General features: G+C 45.1%; 1 protein-coding gene across 1 annotated transcript; it reads right to left on the bottom strand.

Moving 5' to 3' along the window:
- Window positions 1-2,340: 2,340 nt before the first annotated feature.
- CIMAP1D (CIMAP1 family member D) lies at window positions 2,341-17,918 on the bottom strand. The gene is made up of 4 exons (XM_075264282.1): window positions 17,867-17,918; window positions 14,125-14,235; window positions 13,477-13,590; window positions 2,341-2,825 (listed from the first exon to the last, which is right to left on the bottom strand). Exons 1-4 carry the CDS (start codon window positions 17,916-17,918, stop codon window positions 2,341-2,343), a joined length of 762 nt encoding a protein of 253 aa, XP_075120383.1.
- Window positions 17,919-25,676: the final 7,758 nt, after the last annotated feature.

The following is a 25,676-nucleotide window of genomic DNA, read 5'->3' on the forward strand; positions in this document are numbered from 1 at the left end:
TGCACACCTAGATAGTTCTTATACCTCCTTTTGTATTTCCTAAATGCAATCCTCTTCAGGTCAGTACAAGGGGTTAAGGTTTCGTTAAGTGAGCAACAGAATTTTTAATAAACACCTTTATATTTGGACTATGTATCACAGATGTAACAAAAAATCTCAGGGCCCCATAAGAAATTGTGGAATGTAACCATCAATCAGCCATAATAGCGAAACATGAGTATGGAGTCAAGTTCACATTCAGTCTGGCTGCGGTCAGGCTGAATGTGCAGTGGGGGAAAGGACCTCACCTTGTGGAATAACCCCTTTAAGGGTATGTTCACATGGACTTTTTTGGAGCTGATTTTGATGCGGAATCCGCCTTAAAATCCCGCTCCTAAACCGGCTCCCATTGACTTCAATGGGAGCTACTCGTCTCTTTTTTCCGCTAGCTAGTAGCAGAAAAAAGAAGCGACATACCCTATCTTTCCGCGGAGCGAGACTCCCTCCCGATTAGGCCCATTCTTCAGGCCTAATCCGGAGCGGAATGCCGCAACTGAATGCTGGTGCACTGTACCGGCATCCCGCGCAGCAAATTCCGCCGTGTGAACATACCCTAAATACTATAAACAGTGTCTTAGAGCATCTAGATCAGGGGTGCTCACACTTTTTCAGCATGTGAGCTACTTTGTTAGCTGACCAAGGCAAAAGATCTACTAGGGCGGGGCCGGGTCTGTGGGCAGGGGTGGGGCAGGGTTATGGGCGGGGGTCAGACATGTGGGTGGGGCCGAACGGATCGTGAGAGCAGGAGACAGCAGCGTTCTGTGGCCACCCAGGGATCCTCCGGTGTCTGTTCACAGCGCAGGCTGAGAGTGTCAGGAGATGACTCTCAGCCTGTGCTGTGAACAAACAGACACCAGGGATCCCTGCATCCTGCAATCGACCCATATGTCCTTTGCGATCTACCAGTAGATCGTGATCGACGTATTGGGCACCCCTGATCTAGATAAACAAACATGACATACCCAGATAGGATATAACAAAAGCAAATAAATACTGGCATTTAAGGGATTGTCCAGGATAAAAGTGGATTTTTTTTAATTAGGCTAAGGAAGATTAAAAAAAAAACAAAAAAAAAACAACAACATACTCCCCTGTCCGCAGTGCTCTGGTGTGTCCCAGAAAGGTCCATTTCTGCAGCTCTGTTGTTGTCTTCCGGTGGAATCAGTGGCCTCAGAGGAAGGGACCAGGACGTCACAGCCAGTGAGGACTTCCGCCACAAGAAGACAGTCAAGCAGCAGGACTAGACTGTGCTGGGCAGACACAAGCCCACCAGGGACACGTGACACTAAGTTCACATTAGCATTCGACTTTCCATTCTTCTGGTCCATTTGGGGTGAGGACGGAATTCCTCAACGGAATACAGGAGTAGGTGTGAACCTAGCCTAATGCCACAAAGTAGTAATATAAGTAGTGCATACAAAAATAGGGTAATTCAGTGTTTAAATAAATAATGTACACAGTATCAAGATAAAAAGTGTATCTACCATGCAGATAAGTAGTGTGACATCATTCAGATTAATATTGTCATACAGCAATCACTGCAAAGCATCCACTTTACTTTTTTTCTGGTAGGTTTTCAAAGAAAACAATAGGTTACTGCCTACATGGAGAACAAGAGATTATTTACATATAACCTTTCAAGTGCTATATCCATTCACGAAATACGGAATTACCTTTTTTTCCAAGTACATTCTATTTTTTTCAATGGGATCTGCATGCTGTCCATTTTTTTAGGGATATACAGACTTTAATGGGTATCTGTGATACATAAAAACAAATACATAAAAACCTTCACAGTTTTGTAGGTTTCATAGCTTAAGGCTGGGGCCCCACGTTGTGAAAACACAGCGTTTTCACCACGGTGGAAACTCTGCGCCATAAAAACTCTGCATATTACCATGCCTGCAAAGTGGATGTGATTCTGGCTTATCCCGTCCACACATTGCAGAAAAAAAAAAAACCTGAGTTTTCAAAAACTGCAGCATGTCAATTATACAAATGTTAAAGCTGGTGTTTTCCATGTAGGCATAATAAGGGCAGAAAGTCCACAGAGAAAAACTTAGCAAAAATGCAATGAAAAAGACAGCGGAAAAAAACATGATGCGTTTCCACCACGTTTTTCTCTGCAGCATTTTTGCTGCAACTCGCAACTTGGGGCCTCAAACTAAAGGGGTTCTCCTAGCTTGGTTACTGATATCCTTACAATACGATGGTGGTTTCGGGGAACTGCAGCACTTCTCCTATTACTTGAATAGATTGAATTCATTGAATCAGTTTGGAGCCAGAAAAACTAGTCAAAAGTTAGTTAGGAACTTCTATTATAAGAGGGGTAGTATATTCAGAGTGTCGAATACCCATTGAGTATGCAGGTGCTTTTCTCTTGTGATTTGTTACTTTCTCTGGACTATGAGCCCCTGGACCTGGGGCAACAGGCCCTACTTTTGAAGTTTCATGTCTCCCAAGCAAGGAGTAAGCTGGACCTTTTCGCATGTAGATGCTGTTATCTGTATAGTTATAGTGAGCTGGACCAGGCGTATTAGCCAAATCTTCAGAATGCCCTCCACGATGTGTTCTACCAGACAGACTGAATGAAGGGGCAGATCCTTTCAAAGGAACACGAGGACCCACTACCGGAGGAAGGGAATACGTGTTTGGAGCTGGTACTTGATCTACCAATCTATACCGTGTTCTGGAGCCTATGGAGTATGATGGTGGTTTCCGATGTGTTGGAATAAGGCATTTCTCTGGTCTATAAACTCCTGGACCTGGAACCTTCTCCTTATTATCTATGAAACATACAGTAATGGACAGAGAATTAGTGTTTAAAAAGTCAAGATTTACAGCTATAAGCAAATGATATGCCAACATAATAAAAACTGTATAAACTTTTTATTTCGTTTATTATTATTTTTTTCATCCCTGCCTTACAAGAGCCATATCTTAAAACTTATTAATCTGGTTATCTGGTTAGTTTGTTTAGCTGAACTATTTGGTTAGTATTTGGAAAAATGTTTTAGCAACATGGCTACAGATGATGGCCCACACTGTTGGGTCTCCATGCTCTTATAAATGCTCCAAAATTTACCCAGTATAATAAGTTAAATACCGGTACTAATGTAAAATTCTACAATCCCATATGATTGTAATTTCATCACATTAGACATATTTAAGCCGGGGCCTCACAGGACGTAAACGCCACAATTTGCCCGCAGCATTTTAAAGTACAGGCAAAGTGGTGGGATTCTAGTTAATGCCTTGTCCACTTTGCAGTAAAAACCGCCACGTTTTAGGAAAACGCAGCATGCTAATTATACCAACGGAAACGCCGGCGGTTTCCCTATAGGTATAATTGCAACAGAAAGTCCGCGGAGGAAAACTCAGCAAACTTTCTATTTAAAGCGCTGCGGGAAGGACTGTGATATGTTCCTGCTGCGCTTTATTGCTGCAGGTCATCCCGTGAGGCCTTAGTCTTACAGATTTTCATTCTACAGTCAAAACCCACAAAACTCAGAACCACATTCTGTGAACAGTTTTTGTATTGGAGTTGACACAATATATTACATTCATAGTAACACATATATGTAAGATTAGTGGGTGTATTGCTTCTGCTTCGATCTTGTGTTATGTTAGGAATTAATTCAGATATAATAGAATATACTGTACATGGTTCCTCTAATAATAAGGTAATATGATGGTTTGAGAATAAAAAAAACAGTACAACACATTGATCTTAGAAATATCTGTTCATTATACATAGACATATGCAGTAATTCAAAGTATCTTGTTTCTTAGAAGTAGGGGACATGCATCTATTGAGACAATGGCAATATGTTTGGTTCCAACTAAGAGAATTAATAGTAGAGTTGTGCATGGATGAAAACACCAAAGAATTTAGTATGGCACAACATTATAGGTGACTAACCCAGGCAGCATGACATTGAATAGAGAATGCAAATAAAGCTACCCTTGTAGCCATTTATATGGATACACTTAAATAAAATGGGAATGATTGGTGATACCAACTTCCTGTTTGTGGCACATTAGTATATGGAAGGGGTAAAACTTTTCAAGATGGGTGGTGACCCATGCAACCGTTTTGAACTCGGCCATTTTGGATCCAACTTTAGTTTTTTCAATGGGAAGAAGGTCAAGTGAAACATCAAAGTTATTGAGAATTTCACAAGAAAAACAAAGGTGTGCTTGGTTTTAACATAATTTTTTTTATAGAGCATACAATCTTATAGATTGTAAGCTCTTGCGAGCAGGGCCCTCAGTCCCATTGTGTGAAATGACTTTCTTTGTAATGTATCTTTCTGTCTGTATTGGTACCCTACAAATTGTATAGCGCTGAGGAATATGTTGGCGCTATATTAATAAATTGACATGTCGCAGAGGTTAACACGTGAGGAGCGGATAGAAATTGTGTTGGTGTCCGGTGAATGCAGTACCCAGGTCATTGCAGCAGATTTCAATGCAAGACACCCTACGAGACCACCCATCTCCAATGCAACAGTTGGCAAACTGCTTGCCAAATATCGTGATGTCAACAGTGTTGGATTTGCCAAAATGTGGACGCATGAAAACTGTCACTAATGAAGAAACATCAGTGGCTGTCTTAGCTTCATTCAGCAACAGTCCACAGCGTAGCACTCGCCGCATGTCACTGGAGAGTGGCATCAGTCAAACATCCCTTCGGCGGAAATTAGCTACTCACAAATGGCACCCTTACAAACTCCAGCTGCTGCAGCACCTCAACGAGGATGACCCAGATCGGCGCACTGAATTTGCAGAATGGGCAAATCAAAAATTGGAACAAGACCCTCAGTTTACCCAGAACTTTATGTTCAGTGATGAGGCAAACTTTTTGTGAATTTGTGAAGTTAACAAACAAAACCACCGCTATTGGTGTGACACTAACCCACACTGGATACATCCCTCCAAGACTATTGGAATACAAAAATTGATGGTATGGTATGGTATATGGGGTACAAAGATAGTGGGGTCATTCTTCATCAATGGAAACCTCAATGCCACTGGATATCTGAAATTGATACATGATGATGTGTTTCCTTCTTTATGCACTGAAGCTGGCAAGTTCCGAGCTTTTCCAGCAAGATGGTGCAACACCACATTATGGGTGTCAGGCCGAGCATTGCTAGATGAACAGTTTCCTAGAAAGTGGATTGGTCATTGTGGGCCAGTTGAATGGCCACCAAGATCTCCTGATCTGACCCCCTTAGACTTTTATCTTTGAGGTCATCTGAAGGCAATTGTCTATGCCGTGAAGATACGAGATGTGCAGCACCTGAAACAATGGATACTGGAAGCCTGTGTTAGCATTTCTTCTGTGGTGTTGCTATCAGTGTGTCAAGAGTGAGAAAAGAGGGCTGCATTGACAATCCAACACAATGGCAGCACTTTGATCATATTTTATAAGTGATCAGAAATTTGTTAATAACTGCTGAAAAAATAAAGTTACATTAAAAGCAAGCATACCATTGTTTTTCTTGTGAAATTCTCAACAAGTTTGATATGTCATATGACCCTCTTCCCATTGAAAAAAAATGGCCAACTTCAAAATTGCCACCATGGTCACCACGCATCTTGAAAAGTTTTCCCACTCCCATATGCGAATGTGCCACAAACAGGAAGTTGATATCACAGCCATTCCATTTTATTTAGGTGTATGTATATAAATGGCCCACCCTGTACTGTAGTTGATGACTGTTGTCTCCCTCTAGTGGAAACTGAGTTTATATAAAGGTGGAAATACTTGTCTAAAAGTACTACTCATTACAGTATAGATTATTTTAGGACGAGAGTTTGAGAGTTATATTATGGCTCCACATACTTTTCACTGGTACAGAGCCATATTTGTCAGTGCAAAGCAGGAGACTAGAGATGAGCGAACAGTGTTCTATCGAACACATGTTCGATCGGATATCAGGGTGTTCGCCATGTTCGAATCGAATCGAACACCACGTGGTAAAGTGCGCCAAAATTCGATTCCCCTCCCACCTTCCCTGGCGCCTTTTTTGCACCAATAACAGCGCAGGGGAGGTGGGACAGGAACTACGACACTGGGGGCATTGAAAAAAATTGGAAAAAGTCATTGGCTGCCGAAATCAGGTGACCTCCATTTTAGACGAATAGTGGATTTCAAATCCGGGTCATATGAGAATGTGAACTTTGTGACTATGAGACAGGGATAGCTGTACAGGCAGGGATAGCTAGGGATAACCTTTATTTAGGGGGGAATGTTATTAAAAATAACTTTTTGGGGCTCTATCGGGTGTGTAATTGTGATTTTTGTGAGATAAACTTTTTTCCATAGGGATGCATTGGCCAGCGCTGATTGGCCGAATTCCGTACTCTGGCCAATCAGTGCTGGCCAATGCATTCTATTAGCTTGATGAAGCAGAGTGTGCACAAGGGTTCAAGCGCACCCTCGGCTCTGATGTAGCAGAGCCGAGGCTGCACAAGGGTTCAAGCGCACCCTCGGCTCTGATGTAGGAGAGCCGAGGGTGCACTTGAACCCTTGTGCACCCTCAGCTCTGCTACATCAGAGCCGAGGGTGCGCTTGAACCCTTGTGCACACTCTGCTTCATCAAGCTAATAGAATGCATTGGCCAGCGCTGATTGGCCAATGTATTCTATTAGCCTGATGAAGTAGAGCTGAATGTGTGTGCTAAGCACACACATTCAGCTCTACTTCATCTGGCTAATAGAATGCATTGGCCAGCGCTGATTGGCCAGAGTACGGAACTCGACCAATCAGCGCTGGCTCTGCTGGAGGAGGCGGAGTCTAAGATCGCTCCACACCAGTCTCCATTCAGGTCCGACCTTAGACTCCGCCTCCTCCGGCAGAGCCAGCGCTGATTGGCCGAAGGCTGGCCAATGCATTCCTATGCGAATGCAGAGACTTAGCAGTGCTGAGTCAGTTTTGCTCAACTACACATCTGATGCACACTCGGCACTGCTACATCAGATGTAGCAATCTGATGTAGCAGAGCCGAGGGTGCGCTAGAACCCCTGTGCAAACTCAGTTCACGCTAATAGAATGCATTGGCCAGCGCTGATTGGCCAATGCATTCTATTAGCCCGATGAAGTAGAGCTGAATGTGTGTGCTAAGCACACACATTCAGCACTGCTTCATCACGCCAATACAATGCATTAGCCAGTGCTGATTGGCCAGAGTACGGAATTCGGCCAATCAGCGCTGGCTCTGCTGGAGGAGGCGGAGTCTAAGGTCGGACCTGAATGGAGACTGGTGTGGAGCGATCTTAGACTCCGCCTCCTCCAGCAGAGCCAGCGCTGATTGGTCGAGTTCCGTACTCTGGCCAATCAGCGCTGGCCAATGCATTCTATTAGCCCGATGAAGTAGAGCTGAATGTGTGTGCTTAGCACACACATTCAGCTCTACTTCATCAGGCTAATAGAATACATTGGCCAATCAGCGCTGGCCAATGCATTCTATTAGCTTGATGAAGCAGAGTGTGCACAAGGGTTCAAGCGCACCCTCGGCTCTGATGTAGCAGAGCTGAGGGTGCACAAGGGTTCAAGTGCACCCTCGGCTCTCCTACATCAGAGCCGAGGGTGCGCTTGAACCCTTGTGCAGCCTCGGCTCTGCCGAGGGTGCGCTTGAACCCTTGTGCACACTCTGCTTCATCAAGCTAATAGAATGCATTGGCCAGCACTGATTGGCCAGAGTACGGAATTCGGCCAATCAGCGCTGGCCAATGCATTCTATTAGCCCGATGAAGTAGAGCTGAATGTGTGTGCTAAGCACACACATTCAGCACTGCTTCATCACGCCAATACAATGCATTAGCCAGTGCTGATTGGCCAGAGTACGGAATTCGGCCAATCAGCGCTGGCCAATGCATTCTATTAGCCCGATGAAGTAGAGCTGAATGTGTGTGCTAAGCACACACATTCAGCACTGCTTCATCACGCCAATACAATGCATTAGCCAGTGCTGATTGGCCAGAGTACGGAATTCGGCCAATCAGCGCTGGCTCTGCTGGAGGAGGCGGAGTCTAAGATCGCTCCACACCAGTCTCCATTCAGGTCCGACCTTAGACTCCGCCTCCTCCAGCAGAGCCAGCGCTGATTGGCCGAATTCCGTACTCTGGCCAATCAGCACTGGCTAATGCATTGTATTGGCGTGATGAAGCAGTGCTGAATGTGTGTGCTTAGCACACACATTCAGCTCTACTTCATCGGGCTAATAGAATGCATTGGCCAGCGCTGATTGGCCGAATTCCGTAGTCTGGCCAATCAGCACTGGCTAATGCATTGTATTGGCGTGATGAAGCAGTGCTGAATGAGTGTGCTTAGCACACACATTCAGCTCTACTTCATCGGGCTAATAGAATGCATTGGCCAATCAGCGCTGGCCAATGCATTCTATTAGCGTGAACTGAGTTTGCACAGGGGTTCTAGTGCACCCTCGGCTCCGCTACATCAGATTGCTACATCTGATGTAGCAGTGCCGAGTGTGCATCAGATGTGTAGTTGAGCAAAACTGACTCAGCACTGCTAAGTCTGCATTCGCATAGGAATGCATTGGCCAGCCTTCGGCCAATCAGCGCTGGCTCTGCCGGAGGAGGCGGAGTCTAAGGTCGGACCTGAATGAAGACTGGTGTGGAGCGATCTTAGACTCCGCCTCCTCCAGCAGAGCCAGCGCTGATTGGCCGAATTCCGTACTCTGGCCAATCAGCACTGGCTAATGCATTGTATTGGCGTGATGAAGCAGTGCTGAATGTGTGTGCTTAGCACACACATTCAGCTCTACTTCATCGGGCTAATAGAATGCATTGGCCAGCGCTGATTGGCCGAATTCCGTACTCTGGCCAATCAGCACTGGCTAATGCATTGTATTGGCGTGATGAAGCAGTGCTGAATGTGTGTGCTTAGCACACACATTCAGCTCTACTTCATCGGGCTAATAGAATGCATTGGCCAGCGCTGATTGGCCGAATTCCGTACTCTGGCCAATCAGCACTGGCTAATGCATTGTATTGGCGTGATGAAGCAGTGCTGAATGTGTGTGCTTAGCACACACATTCAGCTCTACTTCATCGGGCTAATAGAATGCATTGGCCAGCGCTGATTGGCCAGAGTACGGAATTCGGCCAATCAGCGCTGGCTCTGCTGGAGGAGGCGGAGTCTAAGGTCGGACCTGAATGGAGACTGGTGTGGAGCGATCTTAGACTCCGCCTCCTCCAGCAGAGCCAGCGCTGATTGGTCGAGTTCCGTACTCTGGCCAATCAGCACTGGCCAATGCATTTCTATGGGGAAAAGTTAGCTTGCGAAAATCGCAAACTGACAGGGATTTCCATGAAATAAAGTGACTTTTATGCCCCCAGACATGCTTCCCCTGCTGTCCCAGTGTCATTCCAGGGTGTTGGTATCATTTCCTGGGGTGTCATAGTGGACTTGGTGACCCTCCAGACACGAATTTGGGTTTCCCCCTTAACGAGTTTATGTTCCCCATAGACTATAATGGGGTTCGAAACCCATTCGAACACTCGAACAGTGAGCGGCTGTTCGAATCGAATTTCGAACCTCGAACATTTTAGTGTTCGCTCATCTCTACAGGAGACACTTCTGTTTATTGTTGTGCACACTATAAATGAGCACTCAACCCATCGGCAAAAATTTAGAGTGAGATGGAATGTGTTTTTCCTTCACTAGCAAAGACTGGGCCCATAGCAATCTTTTGACTTGAGACCCACCCCCATGGCATAGCGCCCTCTTTTTATGGCCCTTACACAGTATAACACGCCATTTATACATACTATAATGTCCCAAAGTAGCTTCCAGATAGTATAATATTCCATAGCATCCCCGCCACACAGTATAAATTTCCATAGTGGTCCCTGCACATAGTATTATGTCTCATGGTGGCCACTAGAGTGTTTATTGCAAAAATTTCAGGGTCGGCAAATATTATTATACTGAGGGTAGGTGACAAACAAACACCTGTGTTTCCCACCTCTCCTGGGCTCCAGCACAACTCCTTGCTGTTTTCAGCTTTTTTCAATGACATCATAGACATGGGTTATATCGGCATAATTATGTATTGTGACGCATAACAGAGACCTGAAAATAGCATGGAGTTGCACCAGAGACCAGGAGAGGTAATTAGCACAGGTTTTTATGATCGCTCACCTACCCTGGGTCTCCGATTGTTATCCTTGTGCTCTAAATAGACCCCCAAGTAAAATGACAGTAGTATTTGTTGGGGTTTGTGGGCCCGTGGCCTTACTTTCTGTTTCCACTCCTGCTCAAGCCTGCTTCTGCTTCCACTTCTGCCCTCTAGTAGGCCCCCATGTATCCCATATCACGTTGCTGGGATGCACGGGGCACCCTGAAGGGCCTAAAGGGAAGTGAAGGTGGCCGCAAGCAGGTCGCAGGCCTCATGGCAGGCCCAGCAAGGTGGGAGAGTGAGGAGAGGACCACTGCAAACAAGCTTGGAGGCCTACACAAGGTACTGTTCTGCACTACTGTGGGAGGTGTTTTTATATAAGACACTTTACTTCGACATCTACAGTGAATTGAGATCCACAGTGTGTAGTTAGAGAAGTCAATAGGATCACTGAAGGTCACCAGAGCAAATGACCAAGGGAGTGATGGCCAAGAAGTGACCATTGTTGTGCAATTGATCAAGCCATGCAATGTGCTCAGATCGAGGAGAGGGACAACAACCAACACTAGGATGTCAGCTAGGTCCCTTGAACTGGCGTATCAGCAAGATCCAAAGGCCTGCGACAGCAGAAGTGTGTCATTCACCCTCACAGCTCAAAGGCCTGTCCTACAGTACTATCGGTGTTGTTCCATAGAAGGGACCAGAGACTGCATTTCATTGCGACCCCAGATTACAGGTCTATGATTTTTAGGACTGTGGATTTAAAAACTAAGTTTTAATGTTTTGGCAGCATTCTATGACACAGTACCATTAATAATGATAATATTATCACTCTCTAAGTTCAATACTGCTTGCATCTGTCCTGCTGAGGGGTTCTTATGCCTCAGCTGATGTGGGACAGATCATTTCAAGAGTTTATCCACTACAAATTTTTCAAATGTACCAATTAGAATGGTTGTATGGTGGGCGAGTAGCTGTACTTTTTGGACATAAAGGGGATTCCCTCACCTTTGTTGAGGAGATCCTCAAGAATATACAGGCCCTGTAACTCAAATACTTCCAACCCCTAGTCATCAGAATGTTTTTGTTCAATGATTGTCATGTATTTAGTCCATCTAAGTTTCCCTGTGAACAATGCAATGTCCTTAACCCAGGAAAACAGATCAAATTTATTAGTAGGTACAAATGATAAACTTTTTGATAGGACCGACAGTTCGTCCTGATTTAGATGTCGTATAGAGAGACTGATAATCTGTAATTCCTTGTCATTCTGATTAGGGTCTGGAACGGCAAGTGCAGGTTCCTCTATGATACTTAGGTTTTGTTGCGACCCCTCAATATATATATATATATGTTTTAGTGTAAGCCATATGATATACAGTATACATTATAATGTCCCGGTACTGCTCGTCCCATTCGCTTTAATAGTCCTTGCAGACCGAGATGGTATGGACATTTGCATATGAAGTAAAGAGGCATCTCCCCATTCCTTCCTATATAGTTAACATATATTTCGATTTCACAAGAGCCAGCACACATGGGGGTCTATTAATGCACCGTCTTGTGGATGTTTTGTGAACTGCACCTGCCTATACTTTCCATTGTAATTTATGTCTGTGATTGCATCATCCTAGTGTGCTAATGTAAAGGAGTGTCCAGTATGATCAGGTGACCTTCAGAACCAATCAAGCTCCCTTGACTGCCCTGGAGGAGGAGTTGAGTTACAGCCCTCCCTAGAGAGGGTGGAAACCCTGTGGTCTTTGTGTGAAGAGATCTACACAAGTATCTCTATTCAAGTAAGTCTTTGGGACAAATCTATATTTAAGGAGTCCATAGCTAGTCTGACAGAATTTGAGGGTCTCCTGCTGTCAACCCCTCTATTTCCTCTACTACATACGTGTACCCAGTTTGTTGAGGACTAACCCCCTGGATACAGGCCATCTTTACAAGTATATACAAGTTTAACTACCCAAGCAACTACTAGTTAATCAAGCCCAAAGTATTCCTGCTCCAAGCTCCATCACCTGCTTAACTGGAAACTACCTGCAGGGATCACAGAGTTGTATGTGAAGAATTACTCCATCTGTACATTTGTATTACCTCGTCCTGCTAGTAAAAGAGCAACGACTACCCCCAAGACCTGGTTGTCTTTTGTCATTGTCAGGTACCACGTGGGGGCGGGTAGTCGGGGACATCAAAAAGGCTTTGTGCACATTTGGGATCCAGGGCCTCTCTACAACCCGGCCACATCTGACATATTACCCGTGACATCAGTCCTGGCCCTCCTGAGTGTTACAAGCGAAGCTCTTTTGTAGGTACAAATGATAAACTATTTGATAGGACCAATAGTTCGTCCTGATTTAGATGTCATGTAGAGAGACTGATAATCTGTAATTCCTTGTCATTCTGATTAGGGTCTGGAACGGCAAGTGCAGGTTCCTCTATGATACTTAGGTTTTGTTGCGACCCCTCAATAGATATATGTTTTAGTGTAAGCCATATGATATACAGTATACACATGTAATATCCATATGTAACACCTAAACTGAAGACTGTACTGGGGACCCTATTGGCATATAATGTTCCTTAGTGGTTATCACTGGTAGACCTGTCTGAGAAAGAGTTTGCAGATGTAAGATCATTACTGTTGAAGATTGTGATTTTCAGTGAAACACCACTCCTGCTGTGAGCAGGAAGCAGGATAAGTACATGTAACATGTGCTCGGATGTTGAAAGCTTCCAGCTGCCTATGTTTAGACCAGTGTTTTTTTAGCTTGTGGTATGGGCACCCCAAGAGGTATTCTGAGAAGACTCAAGGGGTATATGCCATGGCTGACACCCACTGCTCTGGAAGTGAAAGACTAAAGATGACCTTTCACGTCCTCATGGATGTGCGGTATTAAAGACGACCTTTCACAGATCTGGGCACAGGCAGTTCTATATACTGCTGGAAAGCTGACTGTGCTGAATTCAGCACACTGTCGACTTTCCCGATCTGTGCCCCGGGTAAAGAGCTATCGGTCCCAGTACCGTAGCGCTTTACAGTCAGAAGGGCGTTTCTGATAGTCAGTCAGGTACGTCCTTCTTCACAGCAGCTCTTTAAGTGCTCAGGTTCTAGGCTCCATGGGGCTAGTGCTGTCCAAACCACCTTACCACATCAACATAGGGTAAGAATAGGTAATTACTGACAATTAGTAAAAGTATTATTTCCTCATTTAAATTCATGTACTTATATTTATGTAATCGTGACCAACCCCTTTCATTATTTGTGCACCCTACTTACCTTCTGATTTGCCTCGTGCTAGCATGGAGTAGGCAGGACCATCACTGCGGCCAAAACGTGTTAGACATGGCTCCACATAATACCGCGGTCCTGGACTACAATCACTGAGATGAGCTACAGAAGAAAACAAACAATAGCAAAAAACGAAGAAACAAAGAACAGATTGTCAAATGACGAACTGAGTTAAACTGGTTGCACACGAACGTGCGTGCTAACCGGTTACTGTTAATTAACGGCACAGGTGGCGCATGGGCGACACACAGATGTCGTGCATTGGCCATGCTTTTGTGGCCCTTTTCATTAAATTATTTATATTATAAATTAACAGGAGCAGGGCTGCAAGATCAAACAGGAATAGGATTTGTTCTGTATTTTGCTGCCTGGACGGTCAGCCCATACACGTGACCGTATAACTCACGGTAATGTGTGTTGGCCCATAGAAATGTTTGGGTCAGTTTGCTATCCGGGAAAAACCCAGATATCACACTCATCTAACACACGGTCGTCTGCAATAGGGCTTAGAAAACAAAGGATGTAAAGTGATAATAGAGATAAAATATGTAAAAGGTGCACAGGATCCAGTGTCACTTGATTTATTATTTCAATGGATTCATCCACTGCATAGAAGGATGTAAACTCAAAGCTTACCAGAATGACTTGTACGTCCATGGAAAGAATAAGCAGGACTGGAGAATTTAGTATAGTCATGGCCCACAAATCCTACTGTAGGGGGTAGATTGTACCGTCCAGGGCCAGGTCCTAAGGATTTACAAAAGTCAATATTTGTGAATTGTGATCACATCCAATATTTCCCTCTAATGCAGACCTAGGCAAAGCACGGCCCCGGGCCATATCTGGCCCTCTGACTGATTCAGACCAGCCCGGACAGCTTGTCTAGGGAGGCGTGTCTAGGGGGCGTGTCTTAGTGCCGGCAAGACAGTGCAGGAAGATGGAGACGTGGTGTGTGTCATAAGGTACTGGGGAATGTGAGATGCAGGGGGGAGTGTGTGTGTGTGTCTGTATGTGTCTGTCTGTATGTGTGTCTGTCTATGTCTGTATGTGTGTCTGTGTCTGTATGTGTCTGTCTATACGTGTCTGTCTATACGTGTCTGTCTATACGTGTCTGTCTATCTGTATGTGTGTGTCTCAGTAACCTAGGGGCAGAGATGGAAGGGGAATGTTATACTAGGGCAGAGACGGCAGATGGAGGGGAGGACATGAAACTGGGGGGGACATGAAATGGGGCAAATGAAGGGGGATATGAAACTGAGGGAGACATGGAGGGGGGGGGACATGAAACTGGTGGTAGATGAAGAGGGCACTTAAACTGGGGGGACATTAAAACGGGTACAACTGGAGGGGGCATTAAACCATGGAGGTAGGTGGAGGGGGACCTGTCTGCCTCTAGTTGCCCCCAGTTTAATGTCACCCTCCAGGTACCCCTACGGTTTAATGTCTGCTTCCAGCTTCCCGATTTTAATGTCCCCCTCTAGTTGCCCCCAGTTTCATGTCCCGCTCCAGCTGTCAATTTATTGCCCCCCTCCAACTACCCCCACTGTTTAATGTCCCCCTCCAGCTGTCCCAGCTTCATGTCCCCTCTAGATTCCACCAGTTTAAACTGGGGCACCAGGAGAGGGACCTAATACTGTGGGGCAGTTGGAAGGGAACATTATAATGTGGGGAAATATAATGTACAGGTGACTGTAGGAGGATTATACTTTGTGGGGGCACATGGAAAGATGATTGGGAATGGGCGGAGTCAACATAGAAGTGGGTGGAGCTAAATTTGCCATGGTGTGGCCCTCTAGCATAGTTTCAATTTCTTATGCAGCCCCATGGGGAAATTAATTGCCCACCCCTGCTCTAATGTGTAGTTAATGCTCAATTAAAACATATCAGTGAGATGTCAAAAGCAGATATCACTACAAAGAGGTGCTGTAATGGGTTATCTGGGAGGCTAAAAATTACATTCTTACTTTTTTCTTTGTGTGTTACATTATGATTACAGCAATACCAAAACACCAGTGTGAACAGAGCCTAAAGTGATATATTAATGCTTCAACTGTTATAATAATAAATTGCTTAAATATTTCATTCATGTCAGATCTTTATACAAATGTTTTTTTTTTACCATTTAATATCTATAAACATCTATCAACATCTATCAACATCTATACAGAATGACAAGTGTTTTCGCCTTAGAAAATTACTGGCACTGATTTTGCTGAATTATGCAAACTGGTCTCACCTAGAAGGCTAATAGAAGAAGAAGCATGTCTAAGGGTAAGTTCACACACAGATTTTTGGTCAGGATTTTGAGGCCGTATCCGCCTCAAAATCCTGAACAAAAAGACGGCTCCCATTGTAATCAATTGGAGCCGCTCAGGAGAAATGGCTCCCGGAAAAAAGAAGCGAGATGCTCATTCTTCAGGCCGTTTCGCCTTACAATTCGACTTGAAGACACATTCATTGAGCCTAATCCGGAGTGCAGTGCGCGTTTGGATGCAGTGCACCGGCTTTCAGTCACGGCTACCCAGCTTTTGGTCCGGAGCAAAAATCTCTGTGTGAACTTACCCTTGAAGGGGTTGTTCAGGCAAAAATGGACAACCCTTTTAAAGTTTAAATAAGCTGGGGGCAGTGAAATAAAAATAAAAAATCCATACTCACCTGTCCCTAATGTGCTGAAGCCGCTGATTGGCCTCAGGGGTCATGTGGCTGCTGAGGCCAATCAGTGAAGGGCCTGAATGCCACTACCTTTGACATCACAGGTCGCCCTCCTGAGGCAAAATGCTTTGGCACAATGCCAGAAGAGAGACGAACCGGTAGGCGCAGATCGACACCAGAGCAGCAGAGACAAGTGAGTATGCATTTTTTTTTTTTTTTTATTTCATTCACTGCCCCAAGTAGATTTAAATTTTAAAGGCTTTGCCTGGACAACCGTTTTAAAGAGCTGAGAAGAATATACGAATTGATATCTGTGTTGTGAATTACAATTTTGTACTTGACCACAGTAGAAGAATTTAAGCAGTAAGGAAATATGGATACTAACAGCAGGCACCAACAACTTATCATAGGGTAAGGTGCGCTGCATTTACCTATTGTGAGAGAGTGAAGGGTGTGGTCTGGGAAGACAGGTATGTCTCGGCCAGGCAGCTAAAGGGTGTTTGGTAAAGATTCACACCAGGGAGGTCAACTGACTAATCAGGCCCTAATAACAGTCTGTATGTGAAGACTAGCATTGTGGCACCGCAATGACAGAGCTGACCTGTCCAGACTGGACCTCCAAAGCAGGTACTGTGCCACCCATTGCTGTTGCCAAGGTGGGAGACTGGTAGCCAGGAAAAGTTTCCTTACGTTTAAGTTAGTTTCTCAGCCGAGAAGGGTTTTGTTTTGTTTATCCTGTGGCTTTTCAAAAGCAGTGTATGTGCTACATGTGAATAAAGCCTGAACCTGTGTGCAATCCAGTGTCTGTGTCCCTGTTTCCTGCACTGCTACAAGCATCTACCTGAGCGATTTCCCACACTATATTTTTACTGTGAAATGTTAATTAAGAAATGGCCCCACGTGGCGTAAATGCCGTGGTTTAGCCAATGAGGAAACGGCATGGAAAAAACCCTGGCATTTTACAGTCTCAGCAAAGTGGATGGGATTTTAGCGAATCCTATCCACACTTTGCAGAAAAAAAACTTTGCGGTTTTGAAAATTGCAGCATGTCAATTATACCTACAGAAACACTGGCGGTTTCCCCATAGGTATGATTGAAACAGAAAGTCTACAAAGGAAAACTCTGCGGACTTTCTGCAAAAAGAGTTGTGGAAAAAACTACAATTTGTTTCAACCTCCTTTTTCCTCTAATACTTTTTTGCTGCAGCCTACTACATAGGGCCTTAGCCTTAGGGAGCCTGCACATGGAGTTACGCTCTGCTCATTCTGAACGTAAAATTGGTTCAGAATGAGCACGTAAAAACCAGATTCCATTGATTTCTATGGGTGCCAGCATACATGAAATCAATGCGAGGCTTTTTTCACTATTGCTTTCAATGTGATACGCGCGTATCACATTGAAAGCAATAGGGAAAAAAGCCAATGGGTTTTGTTTTTTTTCCCCACTAGCAGAATTTCAATGTGAGGCTTTTTTTTCAGCATGGAAAATTCCACACCAAATTCCTCAACATTTTCCTCCGTGTGAATGGACCTTTAAATCTGCAATGGAGCCTTCAGAGATGAGAACACAGCCTTATGCATTAGACAAGAACAAAAGCAGAATTTGATGTATTATCACACAAACTGTTTAGATTTAAGGTTAGAGAAAAGATCTAGATATGATACAGGACATGTTGGAATTTGTAGTGAATAGTGATGCAGTAAATAATATGACTAATAGACCTACCAGTCTCCTTTGCTGCAATCATGGGTACTTTTCTTTCTGTGTGCTCTTCCATCCTTTGTCCTTTAATTGGCAATCTCTTTATAAAGAAATGTTTTATCCAGAGAAAATGGTTTACTATATATAATAAATGTTCTAAAACAGATTCAAGGAAGTTTAAGAAAGTCTGCTCTATATTACTTACATATGGACTGTGATAATGCAGTCTTTACATGAGCAAAGCCGTCTTGTTGTCTTGTCATGGATGTTTCTTCGCTACCGTGCAGGTCACAGCGAGGTAATATGACCTGAGGATGTTCTAATAAAGTGTAAGCTTATCCCACTGCTGTCTCATCACCCCCTCCCAAACATATCCATCAGTACCACTTACGCAGGTTCCAAGTCACTGGTGCAAGACTGGCTCCATTATGACTATTGCTCAAGCTTATTTAACTATTTATTTGCTTTTTCAGGCACCTGTTGCATTGTGTATTACTCTTAACCCCTTAAAAACCAGCCAGTTTTCGTTTTTGTGTTTGTTTTTTCCTCCTCATCTTCCAAGAGCCATCATTTTTTTTTCCGATCTATAGACACATGATGGGTTATTGTTTGCGGGACAAATTTTACTTTGTAATGACACCATTCAATTTTTAACAATGTATTTGGAAGCTGAAAAAAAATTCTGAATTAGGTGGAATTGGAAAAAAACGCATTTGCGCCAATTTCATATGGGTTTAATCTTTACGGCATTCACTGTGTGATAAAAATGACATGTTACCTGTATTCTGTGGGTCAGTACAATCACGGCCATACCAAATTTATATAGTATTTGTAATGTTTTGAAACCTTTAAAAAAAAAAAAAAAAATGAAAACAGGTTCTTACACCGGTAACTTTTTCATATTTACAAGCATCTTTCTATGCGGACAATATCACATTTTTATTGATACCATTTGGGGAAAGATCAGATAGTTCGATCACTTTTATTCAATTTTTTATAGGAGGCAAAGTGATGAAAAAAATTGCGATTTGGCCATTTTGATTTTTTTCCCCTCTATGAAGTTCACCATATGGGATAAATATTTGAATATTTTAATAGTTCGGACATTTTTTGAGAATAGGGATACCTAATGTGTTTATGTTTACTTTTGTTTATTTACTTTTACATGTGATCTAAGAAATGAGGGTTGATTTGAACTTTTGCATTTTTTTATTACTTTTAAATACATTTTTTTTCCTTCTTTTACTTTTATAATCAGACCTTGAACCCTAGGGGGTCGGATCGCTCATACTATTCACTGCAATACTAATGTATTGGTGTGCATAGTAAAATCCCCTGACTTCTATTACACACTACCTATGGCAGCGTTTAATAGAACTGATGTAATGACAAGCTTGGGAGCCTTCCTCTGTAATGACACTTCCTCTGGAAGCCAGGGGAATGTCTGCTCCAGTAAGAAGGGGGATAGGAGCGCAAAAGACTAGACAGGTGCTGGTAGTGGGAGATTCAATTCTTAGGGGAACAGATAGGGCAATCTGTCACAAAGACCGGGATCGTCATACGGTGTGTTGCCTTCCTGGTGCTCAAGTTCGACACATCGCGGATTGGGTTGACAGATTACTGGGTGGGGCAACAAGTGGCTCAAGAGTTGGTGTAGGAAAGAGCGGTTTGGGTTCCTGGAGAACTGGGCCGACTTTATTGAGGGCTACAGGTTCTATGCTAGGGATGGGCTGCATCTCAATGGGGAGGTTGCAGCTGTGCTGGGAGAGAAGATGGCTAGACAGTTGGAGGAGTGTTCAAACTAGGTACAGGGGGGGGGAGGGTAACAGATGTAGAAGGCAAGATAGTGTAGAAATGGAAAGAGGGCTAAATACGGTAACTGGGGGCGGGGGGGGTTAGAACAGTCAGTAGGCAGTGGAAGAGTAGGGAAAATAAATCTATGAAATATATGTATACGAATGCCTGAAGCCTCACTAACAAGATGAAGGAACTAGAAGTGATGATGCTGGAAGAAAATCATGACATGGTGGGAGTAAGTGAGACATGGCTGGACTCTAGCTATCACTGGGCTGTAAATATACAAGGGTAAGACTGCCAATGAAAAAGACTTAGGGATTTTGGTGGACAGCAAGCTTACCTTTAGTGACCAGTGCCAGGCAGCTGCTGCCAAGGCAAATAAAATTATGGGATACATTAAAAGCGGTCTAGATTCTCATGACAAGGACATAGTTATGTCTCTATACAAATCACTGGTACGGCCAAACTTAGAATATTGTGCGCAATTTTGGGCCCCGATATACAAGAAAGACATAATTGAACTTGTAAAAGTGCAAAGACGGGCAACCAAATGATTAGGGGAATGGGTGGACTGGAGTACAACGATAGGTTAACAAACTTGGGGTTATTCAGTTTAGAGAAAAGGCTTCTAGAGGGAGATCTAATAACAATGTACAAATACATGAAGGGACAACACAAAGAACTTTCTAAGGATCTTTTTACTCCTAGGCCAGTGACAGCGACAAGAGGACACCCTCTACGTCTGGAGGAGAGAAGGTTTCACCAGAAACATAGAAGGGGGTTCTTCACAGTAAGAACAGTAAGGCTCTGAAACTCTCTGCCCCAGGAAGTGGTGATGGTGGAGTCATTAAACAAGTTCAAAGAGGGCTTGGATGCCTTTCTTGAAGAGAAAAATATAACAGGTTATGGTCTGTAGATTTTAAGGACACGTTGATCCAGGGTTTTTATACTGACTGCCAGATTTGGAGTCGGGAAGGAATTTTTTCCCCTGAAATAGGGTAATTGGCATGAGCCTCATGGGGTTTTTTGCCTTCCCCTGGATCAACACTGTAGGGATTGTAGGGTTATAGGTTGAACTTGATGGACTGATGTCTTCATCCAACCTCATCTACTATGTAACTATGTAATAGTCTAACATCTGTCATGGCAGCTGATCGCCGCCATCTGATAATGTTCTGCCGTTTAATCATAGCATCTAAAGTATTAACAGCTGTGAAGAGTGTCGGCACCAATCGAAGCTGATAGTGGTAGTCGCTGGGTGTATTATACAGCTGGCTTCCACTGGGAGGGCTCAGCTCCCGAGCCTTCTCCATATAACCCCTTACAATCTATCTAGGACATACTCTATTATGTCCTTGATCATTAAGAGGTTAAAGTAACATTATAGCTTTGTTTTAATAAATTGTCTTACAAATGTAGATTTATAAATTTAGGTCTTCTTTTATTCCATCTATATTTCTTTTTTCCTTGTTGCATTCCAAGAGCCATAACTTTATATTTTCATTGACAAAGCTATATGAGGGCTTGATTTTCACTAGACAAGTTGTGTTTCTCATTGGCTTAATTGTAAGGTACAAGTAGCGTATTAATTAACTCCCCTACTGATTATAATGCGCTCACCTTTTCTATATGGAAAAGTCCAATACGGTTTTGAACATCTCTAATTTTTCCTAGTCTTCATTGCAGCTGCTAAATAGTAGCAGACAGGATGAGACTGCTGCCCCCCCCCCCCCCCCCGTTGGAACCCCCTGTTGGACCCCCAATATACCCCGGTGTGGCAAAGCACACTCACTGCACTTTATACAGTTATCATAAAGATCCAGTTTACTTTTATATACTTTAGACATAACACACTGGATGGATGAGAGATTCTCAATCACACTGCAGGGGCCCCAATAACCAATCATCCTGTAGCATCTCGCTGCTGCCTGATGCCTGTTGCTGTTTTAGCATATATTCCTTGCTCAAATAACTAAAAGAGTCAAAGTTCAAGGCAAGAGATGTAAGCAGCAGGCTAGATGTAAGACACTGACCTGGATTGGTGACGGCTGAGTGCAAGTCCTGGAACGTGGGCGGGAGCAGGTTGGGAAACTTTCCCTATAAGAACCCCTGACTGAACCTGCCTAACGTCAGAGTAACGTCCTTACAAGGGCGCCCCTCACAGTAACCTAAATAGATTCCCTATAATAACCCTACAGTGGGCTGAGATGTAAAATGAAACAGGGAATAACTAGTAGCGGCAGGTAACAGAGAACAATAGCTGTATAGAGTTCAAGCTAGACCAGTAGTAGGTATAGGTAAGAAGTAGAATGCTGAAATAAACAAGTAGACGAAGCAGGCAAGGAACAGGAAGGGAAAACAAAGATTAAGAGTTTGTAGCAAGTGTACAAGTATAAAGAACCTGGAAATACCAAAGTATATAGAACCTATAGCAGGCAAATGAAGATGGGTGAGTGGCGTTAAATAGGAACTGGGAAACAACCCCACCCATCACAGATGGGAATGACTGGCCAGACAGCCTGCCAGTCAAGCCGAGACCAAGGAGGCAACTTAACCCCTCAGTGTACTAAACACGACCAGAGGAATCACTGACACGCCTCCGGGGCATGCGCCGCCTGGCAGGGAAGCCATGGCGTCCGCGAATCCTGACACTAGATACTACAGGAAAAAATATATATTTTAGCAACATTTTAGGAAAGAATATTTGTAATATTTGCATGTAGCTATATAGTGGTTCTATATATGTATTTCTATGTACTTATATCTACTTCTGTCTGCTTGTGAAATTACAGATAGGATATTACTCACAGACAGCAAGTACCTTTCCTGACTGTGCTTATATATTAATTTTTCCTGTATTCTACCTGCTTGCCTTCATGTATTTGTCCTGTATTTGCAATCCAATGTTTCTGGATCTCCTATATTATTGTCCCATGTGCTTTTTTGAGCTATTTTGTTTCCTATTGTATAGTTACTCCTGGCAGCATGGCAGAAACACTGACAGAACATCATGTACAAAGGCTTAAACAGTCATACAACAGACTGCCCAGAAAGACCCTGTGCATATTTTCAACTTATGCTAACAAAGTGTGCTCTGATCGCCAGGTATTATCACATCTCCCTACTCTTTTACGTGCCCCTTGGCCTTCTGTGTTTCCTTTGCCCCTGCAGTAATAAAATAATCTTGTGACCCCACAATTTTGCATAGTTTAAATAGCAGCTCTCCCTTCAATTTCCCCACTGCAGGTCGGAGTAATACTTACCATAGATGGGCAAACCTATCAATATTCCTTTTGTTTTGGGTTCAGGTAGGTCGGGACCAAGATTTTATTTGGGTTGAAAAAGTTTGGTGTGAAATACAGCTTAAATTGGCTTAAAACAGAATGTACACTCTCCGGCCACTTTATTAGGTACACCATGCTAGTAACGGGTTGGACCCCCTTTTGCCTTCAGAACTGCCTCAATTCTTCGTGGCATAGATTCAACAAGGTGCTGGAAGCATTCCTCAGAGATTTTGGTCCATATTGACATGATGGCATCACACAGTTGCCGCAGATTTGTCGGCTGCACATCCATGATGCGAATCTCCCGTTCCACCACCTCCCAAAGATGCTCTATTGGATTGAGATCTGGTGACTGTGGAGGCCATTGGAGTACAGTGAACTCATTGTCATGTTCAAGAAACCAGTCTGAGATGATTCCAGCTTTATGACATGGCGCATTATCCTGCTGAAAGTAGCCATCAGATGTTGGGTACATTGTGGTCATAAAGGGATGGACATGGTCAGCAACAATACTCAGGTAGGCTTTGGCGTTGCAACGATGCTCAATTGGTACCAAGGGGCCCAAAGAGTGCCAAGAAAATATTCCCCACACCATGACACCACCACCACCAGCCTGAACCGTTGATACAAGGCAGGATGGATCCATGCTTTCATGTTGTTGACGCCAAATTCTGACCCTACCATCCGAATGTCGCAGCAGAAATCGAGACTCATCAGACCAGGCAACGTTTTTCCAATCTTCAATTGTCCAATTTCGATGAGCTTGTGCAAATTGTAGCCTCAGTTTCCTGTTCTTAGCTGAAAGGAGTGGCACCCGGTGTGGTCTTCTGCTGCTGTAGCCCATCTGCCTCAAAGTTCGACGTACTGTGCGTTCAGAGATGCTCTTCTGGCTACCTTGGTTGTAACGGGTGGCTATTTGAGTCACTGTTGCCTTTCTATCAGCTCGAACCAGTCTGGCCATTCTCCTCTGACCTCTGGCATCATCAACGCATTTCCGCCCACAGAACTGCCGCTCACTGGATGTTTTTTCTTTTTCGGACCATTCTCTGTAAACCCTAGAGATGGTTGTGCGTGAAAATCCCAGTAGTTCAGCAGTTTCTGAAATAGATAGCCCTAGACTGTGTAAGGAAAGGGCTGTGGACTCATTGGCTAGATTATTAAAGATATTTGGTAAATATTGGTGACGTTTTGGTCTTAGTCCATAAAAAAGAGAGCACGTAGGCGGGTACTCACCTTCTACCACGGACGTTTTGGTGAGAGGAACAGTACCTGCAGATGGCAGACTCTTTGGAGCGTTTGATTCAGGAGAGGGTGGCCAGCCAGGGCCCTGGCTGGCTGCTCAGCATCCTGCAGCAATCCTGCGACTCCGGTGTCGGCGGCTCCTTTTCCAGGAGTTCGGGCAGGCCGCAGCGGGTATCTCGCCCGCCGGCGCGGTTGAGCCCCAGCCCGCCACAGCGTGGAGGTGCCGGCGCTGCCAAGCAGCGTAAGGAGTCTCGGGCTCGCGGAGGACCGGCGGCTTCTGACTGCGTCGGGACAGGTGAGCAGTCCGGCGGGGTCGCGCAGCGGTCCGGTGGGGGTGCGGGGGGGTCCCTTGCTCCCGTGGCGGCCGGCTCGCATAGGCCCAACATGGCCGCCGCCACGAGGTCCTGTGCTGGGGCTGCTGCGGTCTCGGGGGGGGGAGGAGCCTCTCCTCTCCTCTTCGATGACGTGCCTCGGGGCGGGTCTTCCCCCTCCAGAGCTGGTGGGACGGCCGGAAATGAAGGGGCGGAAGGGGCGGGGCCTAGCTCCGTGCTTGCCGGAGCTGAACAAGACTTAACCCCCGAAGGCCTGGTCTGCAGCGCGGCAGCAGCAGCTTTTCCTGGAGGCGGTGAGAAACCTCAGCCCCCTGCAGGGCTCTGCATTGGGGACCGAGTGCGTGCGGGTGCCTCGGGCATAGTGACGTCGGGGGGCGTGGCCTCGGGCATAGTGGTGTCGGGGGGCGTGGCCTCGGGCATAGTGACGTCGGGGGGCGTGGCCTCGGGCATAGTGCCGTCGGGGGGCGTGGCTTCGGGTGTTGTCATGGGTACGGGCTCCGCCGATTTTGCGGCCGTGCGCATGGGTGGGTCGGCGCGTTCCGCCCCTTTGGGGGATTTTTCTTCGGGGGGTGGGGGGGCCAGAGGGGTCCGCCGGGTTGCTTCGGCTAGCGCTTCGCGTGGCGGCGTTCCGCGCGATACCAGGGTCAGGGAAGGGGGCCGCCGGTTTTCGCGTCATCATTCTAACGTGTCTCCTTTTTCTGAGTCCTCCTCATCAGAGGACGACAGGTACCGCCGTGGCAGTGGGCGTCACCTGGATTCTTCTGGAAGGCACGGCAGCAGGAGGAGCTATCGCAGTCGCACAAGCCATACTGGACGTCGCACCCCGAGCAGTCGTTCGTCCTCCAGGTCACGTCGGAGCTATAGCCGCTCAGACCGAAGGCTGCGGGACCGGTCGCGACATTCTTCATCACGCAGAGGGAGTCGTCGGGGATCTCCAGCCGAGGCTCGTCCGGAGAGGGCTACGTCTTCTGCATCCGGTCCTAGTCGTCAAGAATCACAGCCTCTACCGACCGCTCCAGTGCCGGCTGCTCCTCTTCCGGTCCCTACAGGGCCGCAACCCGGTGAGTACGCCCGTGCCTGGGCACCTCACACTGCACCTACACTAGCTCCCGGTCAGGACCTCTCTTCTTTCCTTAGGCAGTTACTTGCAGTCTCGGAGGGATCGCAAGCTAGACAGGA

The sequence above is a fragment of the Leptodactylus fuscus genome, chromosome 1, assembly GCF_031893055.1.
Source record: "Leptodactylus fuscus isolate aLepFus1 chromosome 1, aLepFus1.hap2, whole genome shotgun sequence".
In the NCBI taxonomy this organism is placed as follows: Eukaryota; Metazoa; Chordata; class Amphibia; order Anura; family Leptodactylidae; genus Leptodactylus; species Leptodactylus fuscus.